The sequence below is a fragment of the Ascaphus truei genome, chromosome 3 (genome assembly GCF_040206685.1).
Source record: "Ascaphus truei isolate aAscTru1 chromosome 3, aAscTru1.hap1, whole genome shotgun sequence".
Classification (NCBI taxonomy): domain Eukaryota; kingdom Metazoa; phylum Chordata; class Amphibia; order Anura; family Ascaphidae; genus Ascaphus; species Ascaphus truei.
Genome location: NC_134485.1, coordinates 223485239 through 223508522, shown reverse-complemented (window position 1 = coordinate 223508522; position 23284 = coordinate 223485239). Strand labels below are relative to the sequence as shown.

General features: G+C 45.1%; 1 protein-coding gene across 2 annotated transcripts in view; it reads left to right on the top strand.

Annotated features, from left to right (window-relative positions):
• The window catches only part of EGFL6 (EGF like domain multiple 6), a 93217-nt gene that overhangs the window by 30577 nt on the left and 39356 nt on the right, over positions 1-23284 (top strand). For both annotated transcript variants that reach the window (XM_075590214.1, XM_075590213.1), the window contains exons 4-7: positions 3330-3449; positions 4572-4691; positions 6362-6496; positions 9059-9181. In XM_075590214.1, coding sequence (XP_075446329.1) covers positions 3330-3449; positions 4572-4691; positions 6362-6496; positions 9059-9181 — 498 coding nt within the window. The remainder of the gene's footprint in view (positions 1-3329; positions 3450-4571; positions 4692-6361; positions 6497-9058; positions 9182-23284) is intronic.

Genomic DNA, 23284 nt, shown 5'->3' with positions numbered 1-23284 from the left:
TACTCGGGTGTATTGAGGTTTGTGACTGTTTTCTGCCCGAGTACATTGAGTTATTTTCCAAGCAGGGATTGAAGCATTTTATTCCCGCTGGCTGCAATACTGCACAGTATATATATATATACTGCATTACAATTCATGAATTTATGCCATCTGGTAGACACGCGAAGCATTGCAGCCTATTAAATCCTAATCATTATCATTTAACAGATCAGCCGCCCATCAGCCAGGCATGAACCCAGGCTGGGAAGGCAAATGCAACGGGTCTTGTCAGAGGTGAGGAGCGGCGCATTCCAGGTATCTGCCAGGTACATACCGGGTATTTGCTCGAATAAAGTGTGTCGGTGCAGTAGGTGCCTTAGTCAGTGTAATCCAGGCCTGCACCACATACGGCCCGCGGGCCACATGCGGCCCGCCGGGACACCCGATGCAGCCCGCGACAGCTCCCTCCAACCTCCCCCCCCACACTTCACCCCCCCTTCCCTGGTAGGGAAGGGAGGAGCGTGCTCCAATAGGAGCGCGCTCCAGCAGTGTGTGACAGCGCACTCCCCCCCCCCCCCTCTCCCGCTCTAGCAGTGTACCGCGACCCGGAACTTCCAGGTTCTGCTGCTAGAGCGCGCATCCCTCGCGCTTCTCCCTGCCGCGCTCTCTGTGGCCGCCGTCGCCACCACTTCTGCTGCTGCCGCCGCCATGAGGTAACTTGGGGGGGGTAGTTCATCCATGAGGGGTTAGGGGGGCTGCTGAAATGGGCTGGGGGGCTGCTGAAATGGGCTGGGGGGCTGCTGAAATGGGCAGGGGGCTGCTGAAATGGGCTGGGGGGCTGCTGAAATGGGTTGGGGGGCTGCTAAAATGGGCTGGGGAGCTGCTGAAATGGGCAGGGGGCTGCTGAAATGGGTTGGGGGGCTGCTAAAATGGGTTGGGGGTCTGCTGAAATGGGCTGGGGGCTGCTGAAATGGACTGGGGGGCTGCTGAAATGGGCTGGGGGGCTGCTGAAATGGAGGGGGGGCTGCTGAAATGGGTTGGGGGGGCTGCTGAAATGGGCTGGGGGGCTGCTGAAATGGAGGGGGGGCTGCTGAAATGGGTTGGGGGGGCTGCTGAAATGGGCTGGGGGGCTGCTGAAATGGGCTGGGGGGGCTGCTGAAATGGGTTGGGGGGAGAGAGATGTGAGGTGCAGGGGGAAGAGATGTGAAGTGCAGGGGGGGAGAGAGATGTGAGGTGCAGGGGGAAGAGATGTGAAGTGCAGGGGGAGAGAGAGATGTGAGGTGCAGGGGTGGACAGAGATGTGAGGTGCAGGGGGGGAGAGAGATGTGAGGTGCAGGGGTGGACAGAGATGTGAGTTGCAGGGGGAGAGAGAGATGTGAGGTGCAGAGGTGGACAGAGATGTGAGGTGCAGGGGGAGAGAGAGATGTGAGGTGCAGGGGTGGACAGAGATGTGAGGTGCAGGGGGGGAGAGATATGTGAGGTGCAGGGGGGAGAGAGATGTGTTTGGTGTGCAGGGGGGGTATTATGTGTATGGGGGAGGGGGAGACATGGGGGGTATGAGAGATCGATGGGGAGTCTCGCAAAGGTTGATGTGGGTTTTTGGGGGAGATATGAGGATGATGATGAAGGGTGCTGGAGTAGATATATGAGGATGATGATGACGATGATTTTACCCGTGTGGCCCCAAACTTTTTTCCTTGGAGCAGTTCGGCCCTTCTCACTGTACAAGTTGTGCAGGCCTGGTGTAGTCCTGCTGACTTGTTAATGACTGGTGATCTATCACTAAGAAGCCTTAGGAAAGCCAAACGTGTCTGAACAGATTGTTTTAGGTTATACATTTTTTGTATATTTTTACAAATAAATAATTTCTTTTTTTTTTTTTAATCTGTCAATATACTGTAATACTGTAACACAGTAACTTTCAAGGATCTTTGAAGGAAATCCCAGACTCTTCTATTGGTATCACGGTGCATGCAATCTCTCCATCTTGGAGTAAGGTGATGTTTCTGCATGATCCTTAAGTGATGAGATGAGGAATTGTGCATGCAAAAAGGACCATGGGTGGAAAAAAACAACTTAACTTTATTCTTTATATTTATATATTATATATATCTTTATATTAGAAACAGCATAGACTGGCTTCAGTGTATTCAGATGATCATAAGGGAATACCTATCGTATACCTAATGTTGTGCGTGTGATTTCTATACCTACAGTAGCAGAGCTTTAAACTGTTGTCAAGAAGATGACCATTACATTTTAGAGGACAGCAACGTTTGAACAGTAGGTTGGTAAATTTGAGACATTCGGTAGAGAGCACAGACATAAAACAACAGAACTGAAGTGGAAAAAGTGGATTAGACTTACCCACGAGGGGATTACGGGTATGATATTGTAAGGAGATGCAGGCACACAAACTGTGGTTGTTAGATGTGGGTACTTAGTTGCCGGTGCACTGTAAACAGTGGGTGTCCACAGGCCCCAGGATTGGTGACTGTAGATCAGGAAAATGCAGACACATGGTCTTAATCAAAAATATTTATTAGCCAAAACAGTCCAACGTTTCGGCAGTGTTGCACTGCCTTTGTCAAGGTGAGGGTATGTACATGTACTTTGTGATTGCTGGGGTATCAGTTTAAGTCGGCGCTATGATCAGTAGTGTCATCCAATTATACTAATTTAGAATCTTCTCCTTTATACGTTTATAGCAGTGCCATCCTATTAAATCTTTAAGAGGGATAAAGAAGCAGTACACTGTGAAACATTAAAGAAAAACAATTGTATAAGACAACAATTAAAAAAAGGGCCCATTCTGGCAAAATATTGGGGAAAATAAGACAAATGTTAAAAACTAAAAAAGCTGTAGTCTTTCTTTCAAACTAGTTTTTCACTAAAACAGCTTTATCACTGATTCAGCTATTCATATCCCAAACATTAACCGTTTTCTGTGTATAGTGTTGTGTTTTGTGCCAATATTCTACAATACTTTGGTTAACTGTGTCCATATATAATATAACCTCTTTTCAGATTCTGAGATTTATACACATTTCTGTGTTCTGCACCTCATGTCTCACCGGCAATAAAGGTTCTACATCCTCCTATACATAGTTCTGCAGCATTGCTGTACGTGATATATCCCATTGTGTAGTGTTTATTGTGCTGGTTTCCCATTAATAATTTACAAGTCCTTGGGTGGTGCTATGTGTACTATAGGTCCAGATTTTAGCAAGCCTTGCTAAGCAGCGTGAACTGAAGCTGAACTCATTTTTCCAGCTCAAACTCTGTTCCTTGGCAATATAACGACATAAAGCTTTGTGTCTACATATTTCTGAATGAAATGTTTTTTGCAGATCTGAATGAATGTGGTCTTAAGCCCCGGCCCTGTGAACATAGATGCATGAACACTCATGGCAGCTACAAGTGCTATTGTCTTAATGGGTACCTGCTGATGCCAGATGGCTCTTGTTCAAGTAAGTTATGTAAATATGCACATTTAATTTTTTTTTATTTCCAGCACAGGCTGCAGTTTATGATTGGAACATGCCACTATTGTAATACTTTCAAGATGCCTAATAAAAAAAAATAGGTGTGAATCCACAGCCTAGAATCCAGGAAGACGTACAGGCATACCCCGCATTAACTTACGCAATGGGACCGGAGCATGTATGTAAAGCGAAAATGTACTTAAAGTGAAGCACTCCCTTTTTTCCACTTATTGATGCATGTACTGTACTGCAATCGTCATATACATGCATAAGTGATGTAAATAAGGCATTTGTTACAGGCTCTATAGTCTCCCCGCTTGCACACAGCTTCGGTACAGGTAGGGAGCCGGTATTGCTGTTCAGGACGTGCTGACGGGTGCATGCGTGAGCTGCCGTTTGCATATTGGGCGATATGTCCTTACTCGCGAGTGTACTTAAAGTGAGTGTCCTTAAACCAGGGTATGCCTGTATAATTCCTATTAATTTGCTTGGACCAGCTTGCATGGTATGATTTACCTTCCTTTTGAATAAGCAACACAGCACTGTTATTCTTGCGCCAATGATACTGTATGGTACTTATGTTCAGGCCTTGCTACTGCTTTGTTTAAGCTGAAGGCTGGATTAAGATTGAATCTCTGGAAAATGGATGGCACGCCTGTCTTATTAAAAAAATAGTATCACTTTGATAATTTTATATAATGTGTTGGTTTAATCAAAACACCTTCATCAGGACTTAAAACACCATGAACGGACATGCCATTTATATGTGCACAAATGCCTAAAACACATACCCAGCCCCTCTAGGGCCCAACGTCACTACCTGTGACCCGATGCCGTGGAGCATCTATCCCATACAGTAATATAACACTTATTTTTGGTATGGTTTCATAAAGATCACCCCATGTGTACTAAAAAGCAACAGATATACAATCAGTTGGCCATTGAGCTACATTGTACCAATTACAGATCATAACCTTTACAATGGGCTTTTTTTTTTAAATCCTTTTCTGAAACAGATATCTCATTTTCAGTGTGTTGCTGAGGTGAAGGAATTGAAAATAATTCTTGGCATAATTAAAACCTTGTGCTATCTATTTTGTTTCTTAGACTCCAGGACGTGTGCCATGGCAAACTGCCAATATGGCTGCGAAGAAATCAAGGGGGAGGTGAGATGCTTGTGCCCATCAGCTGGACTGCAGCTGGGGCCAGATGGAAGAAACTGCATAGGTGGGTTAAGATTTCTTCATAGGAATGTTATTTTACCATAAATGACGTCCTGTATATCATTGATAATAAAAAAATCTAAACAGATTTGCACAGTTAAAGTTGGAAAAGAATATTTCATATGTTCCCCATTGCTCTGTTAAGTTTTTGCTCAATAAGCTTCTTATGCAAATCTTGCATGATTTTATTTGTTTGACCTATATGTCAACCCACAATGCCAATGGCGTTGTGGAGATATTGCATTCAGAACTGCACAGATCATTCTATAGGGGAGATTTATCACATTTCAATTCAGGTTATCAAAGCTTGATCCCGTGCTAACGGACATTCAAGTCAATGGAAGCTAACCCAAGCTCGAGCTCCCTTATCAGAGTTTAGTGAATCCAAACCCTTGTTCTGTAAAGTGGCATAACCACCTCCAGCGTTCTGACGGTGTTACCTGTCCTGCCACAATGCAACATCATGCAGGTATAGTGTTATGATAAGCCCATCTTTACTTCTTCTAGTATTATATGTGCTATACTTTTGATTATGTATTATGTGACTGGGCTCAAAGGCACAACTGTAGACTTAGTAGCACTGCATTTTTACTGCCACATTTTTGATATTTGCTCAAATTTACCTAGATCCTCCTTAAAAATTATCATTTGGTTTCTACCACTTGGATCATCTGCACAAGGTCATACATTCAGTTTTAACCAATCTGTAATGTTGCTAAAAAAAATAATATTCAGATGTCATTCCTTTAATCACCACTCTAAAGAATGCTTCTTTTATCTTCTCAACCACAAGGATTAGTTAGCTCTTGGAATGCACAGTCTTCAGTACACGCATCTGTAATATTCAAATGGATATTGTTGCACTGCAAACTGTTACATTGATCAGTTAATGGCAGAAATTAACTGAGCATATTCAGTAGGAGGTGATGAGAATCTACTTGTCCTCCTCAGTTGCTCTTTAATAATATATCTCAGTTAGGTTTGAGACAATGATCTTTTGAAAAGTCCCCAACCATAGAATTATAGCATTTCATTTACTTTAGGCAAGAAAATATTCCATTCTGTTGTGATTACTTTTAGTGGACCACAGACAAATATGGTCCTGTCCTTTCATGGCTGCAGTGCAGAACATAAGTTTGCTTTTCATGGGATCGTTGTAGGAATGGGGGGTACAAGCTCAGCTTTTAAGGACCACAAACAGGTCAGGTTTTCAATATTTCAGAACCTAACAATTCAATTAGCCTATTAACCTACTGTAGATGTAATTATCACTATGGCAACTTGCTTAGCTACTTATTGGCCTAACAATCTGTCAAGTTTAGCGGCCCTTAAGGACTGTGCTTGGGTCACTTGCTGTAGGGCATATGTAAAAACATATGGGCCAATATTTACTAAGCAGCCTTCTGCTTATTGGACATCTCTTGCCACTGAAAGACACAGTACAATCCATTGACTAAAACGGGCTGTAAGGTATCCTCCAGTGCCAGAAGATTGTTATGGCAGAGGACTGCTTAGTAAATATGGACAAAGTGCCTCTGTGTTTGTACGATAGAGATAAATATACAGTATAATCAGTATAAAGACGTTTCAGAATAATCGGTTTGGTGGTACATAACTGAGAAAGTGTATTATATTCTGAAAAGGAAAACACATTTTTTTTATATATATATTTAGATATTGATGAATGCGCTGTCGGCAAAGTTACTTGTCCTTTCAACCGAAGATGTGTGAATACTTTTGGAAGCTACTACTGCAAATGCCAAACAGGCTATGAACTGAAGTATGTGAATGGCAAATATGACTGCATAGGTAAGAATAACACTTATAGAGCTGAGAAAAGATTTACAAACAGAAATCTGACCGTAGGAGTGGCATTTTTCCTCTATTCTCGAGGAGCTGCCATGATGCGCAACAAGTAGGTTGCCTGAAAGGTTTCCGCCATGTACACATGTGAAGTATCATTTGAAAAATAAATGTTGGAATAAAAAGCATTAGAAATAAAATAATTTTTTCTTATTTTTGTAATATATATGACAAGATCAAGCCCTGATGTTAATGTTATTTATTTACTCTTTTATGACGAACATATTGGATCAGAAAACATATAGTATACAGCGAATTTTTAAACGCATCCTTGAAATACAAGGAGAGAGACGTTTACCAAAAAACATTTAAACACACCCTTCCCTTGCAAGCTGGAATGTGCAGAGAAGATTCCTATCATGCTGAGTAAAATCAAATGCTAATGTTTCCGTTGATGCAGTATACATGTATACATACATATATACAATGATATTTCACATTTCACATCTGCTCTTATTTTATGTTACAATTAAATACTTCTTAATATGTTATCATTTACAATGAGATACTGATGTTTACATTATTTGATATCAGATTTCCATTTTCTTGCCTTGTAGTAAAGCTAAAACTCAGCTGTCAAAATAGTCATATGTGGGTCATTGCAGATTTGTGATAATTTTGGACTTAACCTCTGTAGTTGGTTCAGAGATGTCATAAGGGCACAAGCCCTGACATTATCGCAATCCCAAAAGGCGTCTACTTGTTACAAAATGTTTAAAACTCCTAACTAGCATATGCAATCATTTGGAATAAGGTTGGCAATATACCTTATATGGGCACATATTTACTAAGTGGTGCTATTCGCCCAGATACACAGGAAAGAACAAGATCCCAACTAAGTTGCACTCTTTACATAATGAATGGAGTAAATTAAATTAGTATAAAATAACCTTTAATAGAAAATAGATAAAAATGGGTATTTATCGTAAAGACAATAGTAGCCAATCACACATGAACACGAAACACTAACAAACAAAGTAAAAAACTATAGAGGAGACCCAATCTGAGTGTGTAGAGTGGATACTTCAGCATATATGTAAAAGCTAGAGGGTCTTAATACTACCTCAATGAATTAAAATGTGCAGAAGATCTGTCACAAAATAAGTGAGGTACAAAGACTCCTTAGGCTGCTGGGTAGGAAGTCTTATGGCAGAGAATGCTAGGGAGACTGCTGTACTAGGTGAAATAATACGGCTGTAGCACCAGGTAATACAGTGTGTATATATATATATATGTATATATATATATATATATATATATATATATATATATATATATATCAAATTGTGATATTACTTGGTATATTAGCCCGTATAAATGGGGTATTGGTGCTAAAGGTGTGTATAGGCAATGTTTGGTCAGATTGGTATATTCACAAGGAAATGCAGTCCCAAGGAATAATACTCCCTATAAAACAGCTGTAATAGCAAAAAAAAGTAACTTTGTACCACTTGATGTTGCAGTTTAATGATTCAGGAATGTGTTTATACTGACTGTGGCTAAATGTTACAAATTTGAGTTGTAAAAATAACATTCCCTGTTGTAACGATGTGAGTACCTCTTAAGTTTAGTAAAACAGCATTGATTACTGCGTATGGAATCCCTATGGAATCCGTATGAGGTCCACACTGATAGCAATGTGAACCTGATTAAAGGGGAAGACCAGAGGTATTGGATCCCTGTCAGACACTGCTCGGTGTCTCTATTGTTAGTTATGTGTGGTAACCTCGGTAGGACAGTCCGTTAGAACGGCTTTGATGTTCTGGTGTGAATGTACCAGATCCTAACACAATTCAGTGTGATTGGTACAGTCCCTATGATACAATGGGACTGTACCCATCAGTGTGATAGAAATACATTCACTGGGTGGGGTGAGCTAGGGGAGCCTGTAAGCTCAATATACTGTAATACTTATAGTGAGGCATTGTGTCCTATGATATACTGGGCCCGTCCTCTGGTTGATGCTGCGGGGGGCCCGGCTCTTCCCAGCTGCTGCCTTTTTCCCCACCGGGCTTCTCTCTCCTGCAGTTGCGCGCCGGAAGCTGAGTGCACCCAGAAGTCAGGCTCAGCTTCCGGCGCTCACTGGTGGGAGAGAGAGGTCTGTCGTGGGAACAGGAGGCAGCAGCTGCGAAGAGCCAGGCCTGGCGGTGGCAAATAGAGGCCGGGTAGAGGGATGCAGAAGTTAGGCCCCGCCTCTGGTCGGTCACAACTTCCAGCACCAACCATGCCCCCTACAGGCACTGGGCTCTGGACACTCATACTGGCTCTAATTAGGTGCTGGTTGAAACCACTTTACTTTTAGTGGTGTCAACAATCAAACAAAACATGAAAAATATTGCACACTATGAAATAAAGTCTATATTAGCCCATACAAAATACGGGGAAATACATCATGGAAAGATTGAGCCATATTTTCTATATCAGCTATATGTGTCACTAGTCTATCTGTTACTCCTTATATGGTTCAAGAAACAGTGGAAAGTTGATTGGTTTCTCTTTATTTTGCAGACGTAAATGAGTGTTTGTTGAATAGGGCCAAGTGTAGTCTTCATGGTGACTGTCTCAATACTCAAGGATCCTTTAAATGCAGATGCAAACAAGGATACAAAGGCACTGGATATGAGTGTTCTGGTAAGTTTCACTTCCCACGAAACTTCAGGATAATGGTAATCTATATTACTCTATGTATTTTAAATGCTTGTAATTGTCACCTGCCCTCATTATGTGTAACCTAAAATGATTTCCTCTTTTTGTAGATATTATTCTGCTTATTAGAAGTGCTACACTTCTAATGTGTGAGTAAACACACACACATTTTCAAAGTAAAACTGAAATTCTTTGGGGCAGTATTAGTTTTGCATACAAGTTAAACTCAAACATTATTTTACAGATGCCTGGAGTTGTAGGTCCAATATGTTAAAATTATTTACCATGAAAAACAGAGAAAAGGTCAACTAAAAGTAAGAAAATGCCCAGTTATGATGGAGTAACTTAGTTGCCACTCAACCAGAGGTCGTGTTAACACACATATATCTCTGGGAATCTTCACATTAGTCTCATGTATATCTATCTGTGCATGGGGCTTCCATATGCAGAGAAGAGAGATGCGCATGCTTGCACCTCTGCAGTCACACCCCACAATGCTTTGCACAGTGCTACACAAGGCATTGTAGGTTACAACTCAAGAGAACAGATTGGTTACTTACCACTCTGCCTCCAATGGAGATGCAAGCATTCCTAACTGCATGCTACACATAAGATGATTTAGCTGTGGACCATACATATTGTTTATTATAAAATAATGTAGATAAGAGAGAGACAATACTTTGTAAAAGGGAAAAGAAGATCAATGCTCCCAAGCACATGCATTAACCTTTTTAAGGATGCAACCAGATAAGGAACCCATGAACGACCTTTGAACATCTTGGGATTCCGGACTGTTCTAAATCAGATTCCAAACAGAAGGTGTCATGAGAATATAGTCTGGCACGATGGTGGGCAATCACAGAAGTCCTGTTGTAATCAAGATTTACCGCATCTATGGCGACTGGCCATATACACACATTTCTCTACTGCTCAACGGTGCAGGAACACACAGAGGATATTCTTCTTTTCTAAATTACAGCAGTAGACTTTGATTAAAACAGAGTACAGTACTATCAAACTATTTACCTGTGCTTGGCTACCGGCACACCCGAAGCGCGACCATGTTGTCATGACTTGTCTGGAAAGGACGTGGCACCAGGTTTTAGCACTGAAAGTGTTTGCATGGCTGAGGACACAGCATGAGTTGAGTTAGTGCTAGGAAGGGTGATTGGTCTTTTGATTCTCTTGTAATCTGCAACCGCAGTTTAAAAGGTAGAAGGAGGTTTAACCTTTTGCAAGAAACTTATGCTTCAATCTGCAGTTGGAGAAATCTTACTATGCTCACTGTATTATAAGCTTCACATCTAGCTGGCGAAGTCGAAGAGTAGGGATGCAGTGCACCTCTCTGCCACATCGGCACTACATGGTTAAAGCAGCAATCCCGAAAATAAATGAAATATATTGATTACATAATTGGAGTCAGGAAGTCAGAATGTCACTGTTTTCAGCACCGGGCACAACCATGGATTTTAAGATATTTACAGCTGAAGATGTCAATGTTCCTCATGGGAAAGTCAACATAGCCGCCGGCATTAACCAATAGGAAGCAGAAACCAATGACATTGCAGCTTCCTATTGGCTCACAGATCCCAAAAGATATGGTAGGGTGCATGGCACTGAGAAGAGCATAGATGACCACCAGAGGACCCCTGGTTCCAATTATGTAAAAAATAAAAAATTCCCAAGTGGGATTGCATCTACTCCTCACTCTGAGCAAAAGCACCTTCTAATTAGTGGGCTGGCCGTAGTTTTTGACAAAGCGTCATGTGCGTGAAATGCGTTAGAGGTTCTGCTAAAACTCTACCTTTACGTTTTTTAATCCATAAAGTTTTCAAATGGTCACTTAGTCTGAGTTTCCATATGATAGTGCATCGATTGGCACTATTGAAGTTTAATAAAGTCAATGGACGTTTCTGTGTCCAGCACTATCACAGTTGAATAATCTCAAGTATATCTATCCTCATACTGTAGACTTGGCAAAGAGATCCCCTGTAAATAACGTACACATCTTGGCATTCTCATACAGTGGGGAGAGCACTATAGCACAGAGGCACAGTCTGATATGTTAATTGTAAGTAAGAGCATCCAGATCTCACAGGTTTGGGTTCTTGGACACTGAGAATGTTTGTGTTTCTCACTATTTATGCCAGCTAAAGCTGGATACTTTGCTCTGTTTTGTTCAACTATTTGAGAAAAAATGATGCAGTGTAATCATATTTATGGAAAGCACCACACACAGGTTTTATTAAAGTGAAACTCAGCATACGGATAGGGTGTCATGTGGACCCTTCAAGCCTCGTTTAATCCACAGGATATGAACACATTTTTGCCAATTGTACTGTAGGTTTCTTCAGAGTGAAAGAGATTAATATTAGCACATATTGAACTGTAACCAAGCTTAAGATGGAAAAGGAGTTTTTGTAAGTGACTGGCTTTTTGCTAAGGTGGTTCTCAGATGACAGACATGTGGTTCCCTAGTTCCAACATGTGTTCATTAAAAAATATTTAATTAGTCTTTCACATAGTAAAATATTCTGAATTACAAATCAGCTTTCAACGTGTCTTGACTAATTCATCTAGTCTCATAGGGGAAGGGCAAAATCTGGGTCAACAGTGTAACCCCAGTTTAAATCACTTTTAACATATGTTTTTAATGAGACTGTGGAAACAGAGTGAACTTTCAATGAAACTAGATCTGCCCACTGTTATTGGAAATGTATCATGTTTCATTTATGGAAGTATGTGCTTTAGAGAAAGTACCTTTTATGAAAATAGTTTCGTTTTTTTCTTTCTCTTTCCAATTTTCTTCCTTTTGTCTGTTGTCCCTGTACTCCAAAGATGTATTTTAACAGCATGTGTATTGCAACCATCATTTAATTATTTATGTAGTACTATCCACTATTACTGCTGACTTTTTACACTTGTATTTTTGTATTGATATATTTATTATGATATATAAGCAAAATGTACTAAACTTATATAAATCAACAGTACTGAGTATTCTTGGTGACATTTACATCAGCCATAATAATATACATTAGAAGTTATGGTTCTTCCTTTACGTTAATGCAGAAATCAGTACAGTATATCTCTGTATTATTAAATTGGGCATACATTTTATAATTCGTGTATGGCTCCATATTCATGATATTAAATTCAGATATGGACAAAAGAAACCTGATAACGCTATCTTACCCACACTTAGGAATCTCACCGCACACAAACCTCCACACAACACACATTTATTGTATACACAGAGCTCCCAAAACACATTCACAGACGAGGAATTATACAGGATGTGAAACACAGCAGATCAGGGACTTGTTTGGAAGTCTACAGTACTTTCAAGTAATGAGCGTTTAATCCGGCCTCTATCACACAGTGCTTTGTGCTACTGTATGTAACAAGCAGGCAGTAATAGCCCTTCATTAATTCACATCTTTTACTTTAGTGCCTATTTGGAAAATCAAATTTGATATATTTGATGACTGCTTAAAACCGACTCCTGTCTCGGTATTTTCTAAGATCTAGACACCCAAAAATAATGAATTCCCTAATTCGTACTATTGCTCCATACAGCAGCTAACACAAATTGGGCACAACTAAGTGCAAACGTAAACTGACATTGTAAATGGAATTTCAAAATGACTCTCACAATGGCATTGTAAAGCCAAGATGCCTTCTCGTGGAGCTTGGTTCATACTGTAGGCTCCAATGTGTCTTTCATCGAAGGAAATCAGAATTATCATGATAACTTATTGTGGTAACTCGTTTTTTGCCCAAATAGGAATTCATTCCTACACTGTGCACTTTCTAAGAAATGACATCTGACTGTTAAGGAAAATACAATTTTACATATAAAACTATGTATAGGTAAACAGAAAATTATTTTCAAGAATATGACTTAATCCTTTATACCTGTGAAAGGTTTCATTAATATATATATATATATATATATATATATATATATATATATATACAAATCTAAATACAACTTTATGCATACAGTTGTATTTACATTTGCATATTTGCTTTGCTGTGGAGGGTTTTTGTCACTTTTTTTACTCACCATAACTTAACTCAGTATATATAATATATATATATATATATATATATATATATATATATATATATATATATATACAGTGCTCGACAAACCCGGTCGCCAACTCGCCAGCTGCGATCGGATATTGGCTCGTGGCCAGTAACCTTTCCCCTGCTCTGCAAAAAAAAAATCCCGTTCGTAAAAAAAAAAAATTCGTAGTTGATTGGCTGTGACGTGGGATGGAGTTGCCAGGACTTCAAACCGCCCTTTCTGCACGGGTAAGTAATGGGGGGGAGGGGGTTGAGTGCGTGTGTGTCTGCTGCTCCTCCTCCTCCTCATATCCTCCTGTATAATTGTGTCAGCTCCTATAATTTACAATTTACTGATCCGGTCATGGAGGAGTTTGGACAGATTCTTCAGGTGGGGGGAATTTAATGCACTTTAAATATTTATATACTATAGACACTGATACTGTACATCCTTCCCCCTCTCTCCGGTGCTCCCGCTGCCCGCACGGGTCGGAACATACTGTAAAAGCCGGGGGTTTTCCCTCCCCCCCCTCCGGTCCGCGCGGGTCACATACTGTACTGTCCGGGGTGTTTCTCGCCCCCCCCCCTCCGGTGTTCCCGCTACCAGCGCGAGTCACGTAGTGGCCGGGGTGTTTCTCGCCCCCCCCCCCCCCCCTCCGGTGTTCCCGCTGCCCGCGCGGGTCACGTAGTGGCCGGGGTGTTTCTCGCCCCCCCCCCCCCCTCCGGTGTTCCCGCTGCCCGCGCGGGTCACATAGTGGCCGGGGTGTTTCTCGCCCCCCCCCCCCCTCCGGTGTTCCCGCTGCCCGCGCGGGTCACGTAGTGGCCGGGGTGTTTCTCGCCCCCCCCCCCCTCCGGTGTTCACGCTACCAGCGTGAGTCACGTAGTGGCCGGGGTGTTTCTCGCCCCCCCTCCGTTGTTCCCCCTGCCCGCGCGGGTCACGTAGTGGCCGGGGTGTTTCTCGCCCCCCCCCCCCCCTCCGGTGTTCACGCTACCAGCGCGAGTCACGTAGTGGCCGGGGTGTTTCTCGCCCCCCCTCCGTTGTTCCCCCTGCCCGCGCGGGTCACGTAGTGGCCGGGGTGTTTCTTCGCCCCCTCCCTCTCCTGTGTTCCCGCTGCCCGCGCGGGTCTGCAGATGTTGCAGTTGCCGGTGATTCTCTCCCCTCGGTGCTCCCGTTGCTCGCGCGGGGCGGGAGGAAGTAGCGGGGTGTTTCTCCCCTCCGGTGCACGTCCCTTCCCGTGTGTGTGTATGGGTATGAGAGAGAGATTGAGAGAGTGTGTGTGTGAGTGTGTGTGTGTGTGTGTGTGTGAATATGTGTGTATGGGAGAGAGAGATTGTGTGTGTGTGTGTGTGTGTGTGTGTGTGTGTGTGTGTGTGTGTGTGTGTGTGTGTGTGTGTGTGTGTGTGTGTGTGTGTGTGTGTGTGTGTGTGTGTGAGATGGAGTATTTGTGTTTGTGTGTGTGTATGGGTATGAGAGAGAATGTGTGTGTGCAGGACACCAGAGGTAACCCCCCAGTCAGTCACCCCCCCACCCCCCCAGTCAGTCACCCCCCCACCCCCCCAGTCAGTCACCCCCCCCACCCCCCCAGTCAGTCAGTCACCCCCCCACTCAGTCAGTCACCCCCCCACTCAGTCAGTCACTCCCCCACCCCCCCCACTCAGTCAGTCACCCCCCCACTCAGTCAGTCACCCCCCACTCAGTCAGTCACCCCCCCACCCAGTCACCCAGTAAGTCACCTCACCCCCCCACCCAGTCAGTCACCCCACTCCCCCAGTCAGTCAAAAGTCACCCTGTCAGTCATCCCACCCCCCCACCCAGTCACCAAGTCAGTCATCCCACCCCCCCACCCAGTCACCAAGTCAGTCATCCCACCCCCCCACCCAGTCACCAAGTCAGTCATCCCACCCCCCCACCCAGTCACCAAGTCAGTCATCCCACCCCCCCACCCAGTCACCAAGTCAGTCATCCCACCCCCCCACCCAGTCACCAAGTCAGTCATCCCACCCCCCCACCCAGTCACCAAGTCAGTCATCCCACCCCCCCACCCAGTCACCAAGTCAGTCATCCCACCCCCCCACCCAGTCACCAAGTCAGTCATCCCACCCCCCCACCCAGTCACCAAGTCAGTCATCCCACCCCCCCACCCAGTCACCAAGTCAGTCATCCCACCCCCCCACCCAGTCACCAAGTCAGTCATCCCACCCCCCCACCCAGTCACCAAGTCAGTCATCCCACCCCCCCACCCAGTCACCAAGTCAGTCATCCCACCCCCCACCCAGTCAGTCATCCCACCCCCCCACCCAGTCAGTCTTCCCCCCCACCCAGTCAGTCTTCCCCTCACCCAGTCAGTCTTCCCCTCACCCAGTCAGTCTTCCCCTCACCCAGTCAGTCTTCCCCCCACCCAGTCAGTCCACCCCCCACCCAGTCAGTCATCCCCCCCACCCAGTCAGTCTTCCCCCCACCCAGTCAGTCCACCCCCCACCCAGTCAGTCACCCAGTCAGTCAAAGTCACCCAGTCAGTCATCCCACCCCCCCACCCCCCCAGTCAGTCAGTTACCCCCCCCCCCCCCCCAGTCTGTTGCCTCCCCCCCGTCAGTCAGTTACCCCCGTCTCTCCCCCCTCTCTCTTTCCCCCCTGTCTCTCTCCCCCCTCTCTGTCTCTCTCCCCCCCCCTCTCTCTCCCCCCTCTCTCTCTCCACCCCTCTCTCTCTCCACCCCCTCTCTGTCTCTCCACCCCCTCTCTGTCTCTCTCTCTCCCCTCTGTCTCTCTCTCCCCCTCTGTCTCTCTCTCTCCCCTCTCTGTCTCTCTCTCTCTCCTCTCTGTCTCTCTCTCTCTCCCCTCTCTGTCTCTCTCTCCCCCCTCTCTGTCTCTCTCTCTCCCCCCTCTCTGTCTCTCTCTCTCCCCCCTCTCTGTCTCTCTCCCCCTTCTCTGTCTTTCCCCTCTGTCTTTCCCCTCTCTGTCTTTCCCCTCTCTGTCTCTCCCCTCTCTGTCTTTCCCCTCTCTCTCTCCCCCCTCTCTGTCTTTCCCCTCTCTGTCTTTCCCCTCTCTGTCTTTCCCCTCTCTGTCTTTCCCCTCTCTGTCTTTCCCCTCTCTGTCTTTCCCCTCTCTGTCTCTCCCCTCTCTGTCTCTGTCCCCTCTCTGCCTCTGTCCCCTCTCTGTCTCTGTCCCCTCTCTGCCTCTGTCCCCTCTCTGCCTCTGTCCCCTCTCTGCCTCTGTCCCCTCTCTGCCTCTGTCCCCTCTCTGTCTCTGTCCCCTCTCTGCCTCTCTCCCCTCTCTGCCTCTCTCCCCTCTCTGCCTCTCTCCCCTCTCTGCCTCTCTCCCCTCTCTGCCTCTCTCCCCTCTCTGCCTCTCTCCCCTCTCTGCCTCTCTCCCCTCTCTGCCTCTCTCCCCTCTCTGCCTCTCTCCCCTCTCTGTCTCTCTCCCCTCTCTGTCTCTCTCCCCTCTCTGTCTCTCTGACGCTCTGCCTCACACTCTGGATCTGGATATCTTATTTACCCTGTGTATCTTAACTGCCCTATACTACACCGAAATAACCTATATTCTGCTTTCTTCCAGATCTGACTCAAGCTTCACACGGGAGACATTGGAACCCCCCCTAACCCAGAAGACAGGTAGGAAACACATCCCCTCCAATGTAAAACATTGCGGGAATTAGGGTACCTGGACATTGAGGGACTGCGGATCAGGTAAGATCCCAGGCGGGATTGCTGCTTTAAATATTGTGAAGCGGGGGCATCCAGACACTGGTTAAGGGGTGCAGGAAACTAGTCATTCATTTCTGGCTTTTTTTTCTAGATCCGACATTTATACACACATACACTCAATCTCACACACACATACACACACACACACATACACACACACACACACACATACACACACACGTAACAAGGACTAATTGTAGTATAATGTAATACAATAAATAAACTTATGTCAAAAACGAATGTTCTTATTCGGGAATTTATTCAATTTATTTTATTTATGTATTTTTTTTAAGGCGGGGTTGGGGGCGGGACTAGGGGCGGGGTTGGGGGCGGGATTAGGTGGCGAGTAGATTTTTTGGTTCGGCGAGTAGATTTTTGGGTGATTTGTCAAGCACTGTATATATATATACATAGTATTGGAATTTACAAGCACAATGATTTGACATATTTAGGTTGGGATTCACTACGCCATGATGTGGGATCTCGCACCTACGGTAGACCCAGTATTGACTGCTATGCCAGATTGAGGTGTGATATTGCACAGCATATTTTACTCAATCCTGACCTTAAATCCCTTACATGGATATATAGTGATTGTCCAAAGCCATAATGCGTTGGCACATTATTGTTAGAGAGGAATTGAGGATTCATTGGTAAAAAAATATATATCATATCAAAGTGAGAAGACAAACTATCTAAAATTCTTCTTTCTTCATATGTTAGTGCCCTTTTACTTATTATGTTGCCTGTTGCTTTGTAGCATTAAAATGCATCACTTACTGTGCATAGTATATTGCTAATCCTTGCTAAATTACAGTACTTGATGCCTAAGTGTTAAGTGTAAAACTATAAAATATGTAATAAGCCAAAATCTAAACGTAAATTTGAACACATTTTGGAATATTTTGGAATATTTTAAATTGCAGCCAAGATAGAATAAACCAATACAAGAACAAACTGTATACTGTAATAAGTTTAGTTTCTAGCTATGTTCCCGCAAATCCTCAATAGGATAAAAAAAAAGCTGTGTGTGCTGTGCACGCGCATAGTAAGTGAAACTTCTTTGTGTGTTGTCAGCAACATATAAAACAAATATAAACAATACAGACCGGCGCCAATTAGTCCAAGGTGAAATTATGTCCAGCAGTGAAATAGTCCCTGGATTGCAGATAGCTGCAGGAGTATCCTCACAGCTTCACTTCAATTAGTAGAACTCCATGGACATAATGCATGGATGAAAAAACAAAAAGAACAGATCATTGTGCAGTATAATAACTCTAAAAATACAGGACTAACAAGACAAGACAAACAACACATATAACAAGCAAGGCTGACTATTCCTAAAAAATGTATTTATTTAATCACAGTATAATAAAAAGAGGTAGCCAACGTGGGATCCGGTGGGTAAAACCGGAATCCTACTTACAGGACTGCCAAAGTACATAAGCAGGGGTGCAGGGGTGTGCGGTAACCGGCCAGCTCTGTCGGTTCTTCAGACCTCCAGGACTCTCCTCCGCTCCGTGTCCGGAAGCACGTCACACCGCGCGACTTGTCGGCCCTCGTGGAGCTCCTGGAGATGTCTGTTAGGCTGGATCCGGAAATACGCCAACAGGGGGCGGGTGGAATCGCCAAAAGTCCTCTATCTGCTCCAACCGGCTCACGCAGTGCTTGTCAGTCCACAGCTACTCTCAAATGACAAATCGGCCCTTTTGGACACGGAGCGGAGGAGAGTCCTGGAGGTCTGAAGAACCGACGGAGCTGGCCGGTTACCGCACACCCCTGCACCCCTGCTTATGTACTTTGGCAGTCCTGTAAGTAGGATTCCGGTTTTACCCACCGGATCCCACGTTGGCTACCTCTTTTTATTATACTGTGATTAAATAAATACATTTTTTAGGAATAGTCAGCCTTGCTTGTTATATGTGTTGTTTGTCTTGTCTTGTTAGTCCTGTATTTTTAGAGTTATTATACTGCACAATGATCTGTTCTTTTTGTTTTTTCATCCATGCATTATGTCCACGGAGTTCTACTAATTGAAGTGAAGCTGTGAGGATACTCCTGCAGCTATCTGCAATCCAGGGACTATTTCATTGCTGGACATAATTTCACCTTGGACTAATTGGCGCCGGTCTGTATTGTTTATATTTGTTTTGTTTTTCCAACTGTGTCCTGGAGTTTGTGTCACCTGGCAGCCTATGTTTATCACTTTATATTATTAATATTAATATTTGCACTGTCACATTATATTTCTATAACAGTCACTGCACTTGATTTTTAGCGCTACTTACACCAATTTTTCTTGTTCAGCAACATATAAAGTAACAATATTATTATTACTGCTTAGAGCATGAGTAAATTTGATTGGCGGGGTCATGTTTATTGGCAGCAGTACCAGCATCATGGATGTTGAGCGGGTGGGGAAGCTCACAGGGGTGGGAGGTGGGAAGGGGGGTGGGAATAGGCACATCATTATGGGGCGGTGTTCGGCGCATCACTGGGGTGTGTGTGTGTCAGAGTGTGTGTGTGCGTACGTCAGAGTGTGCGTGTGTGTGTGTGTCAGAGTGTGCGTGTGTGTGTCAGAGTGTGCATGCGTGTGTTAGTGTGCGTGCGTGTGTCAGAGTGTGCGTGCGTGTGTCAGTGTGCGTGCGTGTGTCAGTGTGCGTGTGTCAGTGTGCGCGCATGTGTCAGTGTGTCAGTGTGTGCGTCAGTCAGTGTGTGTGTGTGTGTGCGTCAGTCAGTGTGTGTATGTGTGTCAGTCAATGTGTGTGTGTGTGTCTGTCAGTGTATGTGTGATGTGTATGTCTCTCTGTCTGTGTCCTGCCCCTCTCTCCTGACTCCCCCCTGGCCCCTCTCTCCTGACTCCCCCAGCACCCTTGTCCTCCCCCAGCACCCTTGTCCTCCCCCCAGCACCCTTGTCCTGCCCCCTTGCCCCCAGCACCCTTGTCCTGCCCCCCAGCACCCTTGTCCTGCCCCCAGCCCCTTTCAGCAGTCCCCCCCCCATTTCTACCAGATCATGACATGGAGGCAGTGGTGGCAGGGGGGCCTCAGGCTACCCTCGGTCTCTCTATGTTTCTTGGCCTGTCTCCGCCCCCCCCCCCCCCCCCCGTGCTGTGCTGTCCTGTCATCGTTCAATCGGGTGGATCGGGGAGGGATGGGGACAGCTGAATCTCCACTCTCGGCGCCGCTTCATCTTCAGCCTCCGACGCTGCTACGAGGGGCGGGCGACTGCGCATGCGCTGCCTCACATCAACGGCCGATTGTGCGCACAGATAGCTTCCTGGCCTGAGGGACCCGGCGGTCACATCTGCGCAGGCGCCTCAACCTGAGGGACCCGGCGGTCACATCTGCGCATGCGCCTCAACCTGAGGGACCCAGCGGTCAAATCTGCGCATGCGCCTCAACCTCCCATGTCTGTGCGGATGTGTGGGGAGAATGGCTGCCGTTAGGAGCGGCGCCGGCGGCTATCGCCGCCGCCGCATATGTTAGTGTGGGGTGAGCGGCAGCCATTAGGAGCGGCACCGGTGGCTATCGCCGCCGCAGCCGCATGTGAGAGCAGGCGTGTGGGGGAAGCGAGGGGGGGGGGGGGCCATGACGTCACTTCCGTTTCATATTTCATCTCCCATCTCTCCAGTTTTGCCCCATCAGAAGTAGGTGCCACTAAAGAAGTTTCACTTCAATAATAACACATTATGCTTCCCTATCCATTTAAGATCAATGTTTACCATTTGGCAACAGTTGTAAATGAGTTCTCTGGCAATGTTGATGTTAACTTCGGCATGCTAGGAACAATGAAAGTTTACATGTTTGTCAGTAAAGTTAGAGGATTTTAAGTACACACAACTTTATACATAATAATGCTAACAAGTTTCTAGGCCAAATGCGCATACAGTACAATGCAAAATTAATGCGCTTATTCAATGAGCTTCAAAGCAGCCAAGTGGCAGTTTTGGGCTCATTCCATTGCAATTGACTTCTTCAGAGCCTGTTGAAAAACAATGAGAACCTAGAAAAACCAAAGTGGTGCTCTATGCTACCCACACCAGTGCAAATACAATCGGTGTAAATATAAGTGAGTGGTTCTGGGCGAACGGTAGGGGTAAGTTGTGTTACTGTTGGTAAGTGCAACCGTGTGATCCTAGTTCTTGATGACTGTAACCAGGACGTATCCCTGTTTAAATGAAGCTGCCTCAGAGCTCTGAATCCAGCAGGGAGCTGGTTAATTGCAGCCACCTGGCTAATCAGAGCTGTAAAAAAGCCTCCTGTGGAAAACTGCATAGAGCTATTTCCTTAGCACACAAGGGTGTTGACACAGGAGAGAGACAATATCTTGAGCACAAAGACTGTGCTGAGATCAAGACACCCGGACACCACTGGCCTGAAGGGTAACCTGCTTAAGGTACCGCTTGAGACTTTGAGGTGATAGGCTGGTAAGGTGCTTTTCCTCCCAGTCTTGTAGAGAGGGACTGGAAAGTGTTAGCCCTTACACAGGGATAGGCTGTTTGTTTATTTTGTTTTTGTATGCTCTGCATTGTTTAAAGGGTCAGGCTCAATAAAGCCATGTTTTAATTTCCCCAAAACTTTTCTCCTTGTCTGTACGTCTGCAACTCCCTCTTACAATAACTATGGTAATAGACTTAAGGTAAGAGTTAATGTATTAGTATAGCGTTAGGTAGCTATTACCTTGTGCTGCTTTAAGGGCCAGCAGCCCTTTAAACTAGATCACAGAGTCAGACTGCTAGGTCTATTTAATATTATGATTGAGTTGCTGGTGCTGCGGTTCAGTATTTAGCAAAATGGTCATGAAGAACTAAGACCACACGGTTGCACTTACCAACAGTAACACAACTTACCTCTACTGTCCTGGAACCAGTTGTGTATTTTTACCAATTCTTAGACTGCCAACACTTCTCAGTGTAAGTTGCAACATTGTTCCTACAAATGTAGGTAGGTAAGGGAAAGATTCCCTAAATTGGGTGCTCTAAAAAGCCGTGCACTCCATAAGTATGGTAAATCAAATGAGCAAGGTACCCAGTCCCTTTAAGCATAAGCCAACATATAAGCCAACAGCAGTGCAGTTCCGGCATGTATAAATTCACAATGGACTACTTATGTCCGCACAGGTAAAAGCCATCTAACCTGACCGGTGAACTTGTCCGTGGCTCCAACCGGCGGTCCCTTCTCTGGTGGGCTTCTCAGTAATCCGTGACCCGTGACTTCCGGAAGTAAATTGCCGCTGCTTGGTATCCTGTGATGCGGGTGGGAAAAGGGTATACCTCCACTCCGTCGCGTGCATCCGTCCCGGGGGTTGTATGAAAGAAACCAGGTGGGGATTGCGAGCACAGCAAAAGAACGGTCTGGCTATGGGCAGTGTGCAAAATAGAAAAAAAGCTTTATTACGGCATCATAGCCAAAATTAAAATTACACGTAGACCATCCTCTGACGCGTTTCGTCCCGATGGGACTTTATCAAAGAGTACTGGGGCAGTGTGAGGCACAGTGTGAGGCAGTACTGGGGCAAAGAGTATGGGCAGTGTGCAAAATAGAAAAAAAACTTTATTACGGCATCATAGCCAAAATTAAAATTACACGTAGACCATCCTCTGACGCGTTTCGTCCCGATGGGACTTTATCAAAGAGTACTCTTTGATAAAGTCCCATCGGGACGAAACGCGTCAGAGGATGGTCTACGTGTAATTTTAATTTTGGCTATGATGCCGTAATAAAGCTTTTTTTCTATTTTGCACACTGCCCATAGCCAGACCGTTCTTTTGCTGTGCTCGCAATCCCCACCTGTTTTCTTTGCTACAAATGTAGCCTTCCCATAGCCCCTAGCCTGTTGCCTTGGCAACCCCCTCTGCTCAAACCTCTGTTGGTTTGGCTTTCCTCCCCTGCTATGTTTCGTTAATAGGTATAGTCCTTTGCTTGTTCCTGCCTGGACAGGAAAGTGTGCTTTCTTTTGGAATCAGCAGCCATTAGGAGCTGTCTGTAATCCCATCTCCTGGTAGAAAGTATCTTAATTTACCTCTCCCTCACTTATGCCACATACCCCAGTTCCACTCCTTTGTTGTTATTGTTTACCCTTACAATAAAAGAGCAAAAAGAAAGAAGGACTCCGTGTGCATCTAAGGCAGGGGTGGGGAACCTTTTTTCTGCCAAGGGCCATTTGGATATTTATAACATTGTTCGCGGGCCATACAGACACAGACAGGCAGGCACACGGCGGGCACACAGCAGGCATGTAGGCACACAGAACCCCGCCCGCCTACCTCTGGTAGTTGCTGCTGCTGCTGGGGGGATCGTGTGGGCGGATGC